This window comes from Bison bison, unplaced genomic scaffold (assembly GCF_000754665.1).
Source record: "Bison bison bison isolate TAMUID 2011002044 unplaced genomic scaffold, Bison_UMD1.0 scf7180017864535, whole genome shotgun sequence".
Classification (NCBI taxonomy): Eukaryota; Metazoa; Chordata; class Mammalia; order Artiodactyla; family Bovidae; genus Bison; species Bison bison.
Window position 1 is genome coordinate 10,956,901 of NW_011495084.1, and position 4,906 is coordinate 10,961,806.

The 4,906-nt window shown below is 42.5% G+C and overlaps 1 protein-coding gene across 3 annotated transcripts in view; it reads right to left on the reverse strand.

The window, feature by feature from the left end:
* POC1B (POC1 centriolar protein B) overlaps positions 1–204 on the reverse strand; it is a 105,424-nt gene extending 105,220 nt beyond the window's left edge. For all 3 annotated transcript variants that reach the window (XM_010832059.1, XM_010832057.1, XM_010832060.1), the window contains exon 1: positions 111–204. In XM_010832059.1, the coding sequence (XP_010830361.1) occupies positions 111–125 (15 nt within the window). In that variant the 5' untranslated portion in view covers positions 126–204. The remainder of the gene's footprint in view (positions 1–110) is intronic.
* Positions 205–4,906: the final 4,702 nt, after the last annotated feature.

Here is a 4,906-nt window from a genome sequence, read left to right on the forward strand (position 1 = left end):
TCAGCTGAGGACTCCTGCCTCTATGTCCCGCCAGGTGCGGGTGTAGCCCCGACCTGGCTCCCCAACCCGCGGGACCGGCTCCAGGGAGGCGCACCGCAGCCCGTCCTTACCGGGGAGGAGGCCATGGGGGAGCGCTCAGCTCCCGGCTCCTGCCCGCAGGGGGAACCGGGGGGAGGGAGGGGGCGGGGTAGGAAGGGGGACCGTGCGGTGCCCGGAACCGTCTGCCCGGAGCGGCAGCGCCTCCCGGTCACTACAACAACGGCGCCCCAGTCAAACCCCGCGCTCCAGGCGTGGCCAGCCGAGCCCCGAGGCTGCGCCCGCGCCACGAAAAGCCGGACCTCCGCCACCTGGCAAGCCGGACGCCCGGGGATCGGGTGTCGCCACACATCAAAGCCAACGTTTGCTAACACCTGAGCTCCCCCTCCCCCGCTTGATACCAGAAGAAGGGTAGTAACCAAGATAGGTAGGAGACCGATGGTTGGGAGAGGGTAAGGAACCTGTGATCGATGCAATCAGAATTCTATTACGCGTTAAAGAGACAGCGCGCGCGAATTTGAAGCGGGTCCCGCACAGCTTATTTTTTGATGCGGAAGAGAGTTTGATCTGAAATGAGGCGGCTTGCTATTTATTATTATACACAAAAGAACTAAATCTCTGGAGGATAGACTTGAATTTATTTAACCACTATTTTTCACACACGCCCAGCATGTTATAAATGTAGATGCTGGATAAACGTGATGAATGAATGAATGGATGTTTTCCATCCACTTAAGGTTTTTCTGCTGCGTTTCTGTTTCAATCTCGTTTGCCTGTGCTTTAGAGCTGCAAATTGATACAGTAGCATATTTGAGGTCTTTAGGAAGAGTTAGAAACATATTTTTTGTTCTGTTTAAATTATCTGGCCACATGGTAACTATAGCCATTGCTACAGTAGACTTTCCTACATAGAATATCATTTGAGCTTCAGCAACACTGCGAAGTTGATAAGAATTGTTGCCGACCTTTAGAGATTATAAACTTGATTCTTAGACATTTTGATTTAATAATCAAAGGTTACACAAAGACAGCTCTTTCAGTTCTAAGTCCGTATCCTTTTTTACCCTGTTACAAAACTTGAAGGACTCAGCTGAAAATTACATATAGCATAAAGATTCTTGGCAGCATAAGATGGCATAATAGACCACAGCTGGTAAGATACACGGTCTATACAAATGAAAGGCATACTACACTATTACAGATTTTCTAACTCATTGTTTAGTGATAGAATTTAGTTGTAATGAATACTGTACATAGCAATCAAGCAAATTTAGACTGAAATATTAGTTCAAGTGTATGTTTGTTGAATATCTCCAGGATGTTTGGCAGTGAGGGATACAAAAGTAACTGAGATATTTTCCCCGCCTTTGAGAACTCAACAATCTAGGTTTCTGAGTTTCATGTTTTAGCATGCATAATGATGATTTTAGGGGACCTCAGTCTCAAAGATGCTGATTCAGCGTATATAAAGTGGACTCAAGGACTCTACAGATGTATTAATAATAAGCCTCTTAGGTGATTGCCTTGGGAGTCTCAGGTGTGTACATTGAGAAACATCATTCTAGGAGGTGATGTATCAAGATTGTTGATACTAGCAACTTATCAGCAAACTGTGGCAGGACCTAAGCTTTGCTACTTATTCCCAGTCCAGGTTTGACTTTAAAAGAAAAAAAAAAAGACCAACATATTAAAAAAAATAATGCTGGATGCTTGTGGGAACGTAAAAGGATATATAGCACTGTGAAAACAGTTGACAGTTCCTAAAAATTTAACCCTGAGGTATATACCCAAGTGTATTAAAAACAGGGACTGGAACAGATACTTGTACACCAATATTCATAGCAGTATTATTCACAATAACAAATAAGTGGAAGCAATTCATGTATCCCACAGATAAATCAGTAAGTAAAATGTGATACATACTTACAATGCACTGTTAGTCATAAAAAGGAATGAAATTCTGATACATGCTGCAACATGCTATATGGTGCTTAGTCGATCAATCGTGTCAGGCTTTTTTCGACCCCATGGACTGTACCCCGCCAGGCTCCTTTGTCCATGGGGATTCTCCAGGCAAGAATACTGGAGTGGGTTGCCATGCCTTCCCTCCAGGGGATCTTCCCCACCCAGGGATCGAACACAGGTCTCCCACATTGCAGGTGGATTCTTTACTATCTGAGCCACCAGGGAAGCCTGCTGCAGCATAGGTGAACCTTAAAACATTATGGTTTTGTTTTTGTTTTTTTTTAATTTTATTTTTTAACTTTACAATATTGTATTGGTTTTTGCCATATATCAAAATGAATCCGCCACAGGTATACATGTGTTCCCCATCCTGAACCCTCCTCCCTCCTCCCTTTAAGTGAATAGACCAAACACAGAAGAACATATATAGTATGATTCCACCTATTGAGGTACCTCAAATATGTGGATTCATAGAGACAGACAGTAGAATGGAGGTTAATAGAATGGACTGGAGATAAGGAAGAATGGAAAGTTATTGTTTAACAGATGTGGAGTTTCTGTGTGAAATGATGAAGTTCTGGAAAGAGTGGTGATTGTTACAAAACATTGTGAATATACTTAATGCCATTGAACTGTACACTTACAATAGTTAAAATGGCAAAACTTATGTATATCTGACTACAATAAAAATAAATAATCAAATACATAATAATTCTGAAAACTCTGAGGACCTCAGAATTTCTCATGGTCAAGATATATCTAATATTGGGTTCAGCAGATTAACAGAAAAAGTTGGAGATGTATAAACTAGCTCAAAAAAAGAGAGAGAAATTTTTTAAGTATGGATTTTTCTCTAAGTCTCTTAGTTAAAAGAGATTCCCAGGTGACAGGCTTCCCTGGCGGCTGAGGGGTAAAGAATCCATCTGCGAATGCCAGAGACATGAGTTTGAGCCCTGATCCGGGAAGATCCCGCATGCTGTGGAGCAACTAAGCCTATGTGGCACAACTACTGAGCTTGTGCCCTGGAGCCCGGGAGTCACGTCTGCTGAACTCACGTGCGCCCTAGAGCCCATGCTCCGAAACAAGAGAAGCCACCGCAATGACAAGCCCCGCGCACCCCAACTAGAGAGTAGCCCCTGCTTGCCGCAACTACAGAAAAGCCCATGCAGCAACGAAGACCCAGCATAGCCAAAAATAAATTAAAAAAAAGTTTCCCAGGTGATGCAGTTGGTAAAGAATCCACCTGCCAGTGCAGGAGACCGAAGAGATGCATGTTCAATCCCTGGATCAGGAATATCCAATGGATGAGAAAAAGTCAACCCACTCTAGTATTATCACCTGGAAAATCCCATGGACAGAGGAACCTGGTGGGCTACCGTCCATAGGGTGGCAAAGAGTCAGTCATGACTGAGCATACACACTTGGTTAAAAATAAATTTAACTTTTTTCCAATTATCAAAAATAAATATGAATAGAAAAAAAAAAAGATTGTCCCATCACTTAAAAGCTGCTTTAAAAATTTTTATTCAAGTACCTATGATAGGCTCACCACATGCCAGGTACTCTTCTAAGTACCTTAAAATTTTTGACAAATCTCATAAGAATCTGATTCAGTTCAGTTCAGTTCAGTCACTTAGTGGTGTCCGACTCTTTGCGACTCCATGAATTGCAGCACGCCAGGCCTCCCTGTCCATCACCAACTCCCGGAGTCTACCCAGACTCATGTCCATCGAGTTGGTGATGCCATCCAGCCATCTCATCCTCTGTCGTCCCCTTCTCCTTCTGCCCCCAATCCCTCCCAGCATCAGAGTCTTTTCCAATGAGTCAACTCTTCGCATGAGGTGGCCAAAGTACTGGAGTTTCAGCTTTAGCATCATTCCTTCCAAAGAACACCCAGGACTGGTCTCCTTTAGAATGGACTGGTTAGATAATATTAATTTTTTTCTTCCGGTTTTGTTGAGATATAACTGAATCAGCACTGTATAAGATTAGGGCATACAACATAATGAGTTGACTTTCATACATGATGAAATGATTACCACAGTAAGTTTAGTGAACATCCGTCATCTCATATAGATACAACATTTAAAAAAAATTTATTTTCCTTGTGATTCTTAGGATTTACTGTCTTAACTTTCATATAATACATCAGTGTTAATTATACTAGTCATGTTGTACATTATAGAGATGATATTTTTCCTATTTCCCTTGTATAGATGAGGAAATTGACATGCAGAGACATTAAGTTGCTTAGTCACAGGCACACAGCTAGGATGTGGAAGAATTTTAGATTTTAGTGGGGTGCTTCCAGACTCCACCTCTTAATCACTAAGTCATGATGCCATTTTTTGTGATTGCAAGCACATTAAAAATATGTAAAATTCTGTATCCTACCTAACACTTTTCCCAGGAAGTTTTACAAAAAGCAAGAAATATAACACCTCCTTTATTTCCATTCCACTGGCCTCATTTATTACTCCAAACTGCCCTGCCCATTATTTTCCATATTTAATTTTATTTCTTTTTTTGCTATTCCTAAACTTTGCAAACAGAAAAAGCTCAAAGGTCAGTTCAGTTCAGTCACTCAGTCGTGTCCGACTCTTTGCGACCCCATGGACTGCAGCACACCAGGCCTCCTTGTCCATCACCAACTCCCAGAGTTTACTCAAACTCATGTCCATTGAGTCAGTGATGCCATCCAACCATTTCATCCTGTGTCATCCCCTTCTCCTCCCGCCCTTCAATCTTTCCCAGCATCAGGGTCTTTTCAAATGAGTCAGCTCTTTGCATCAGGTGGCCAAAGTATTGGAGTTTCAGCTTCAGCATCAGTCCTTCCAATGAACATTCAGGACTGATTTCCTTTAGGATGGACTGGTTGGATCTCCTTGCCATCCAAGGGACTCCC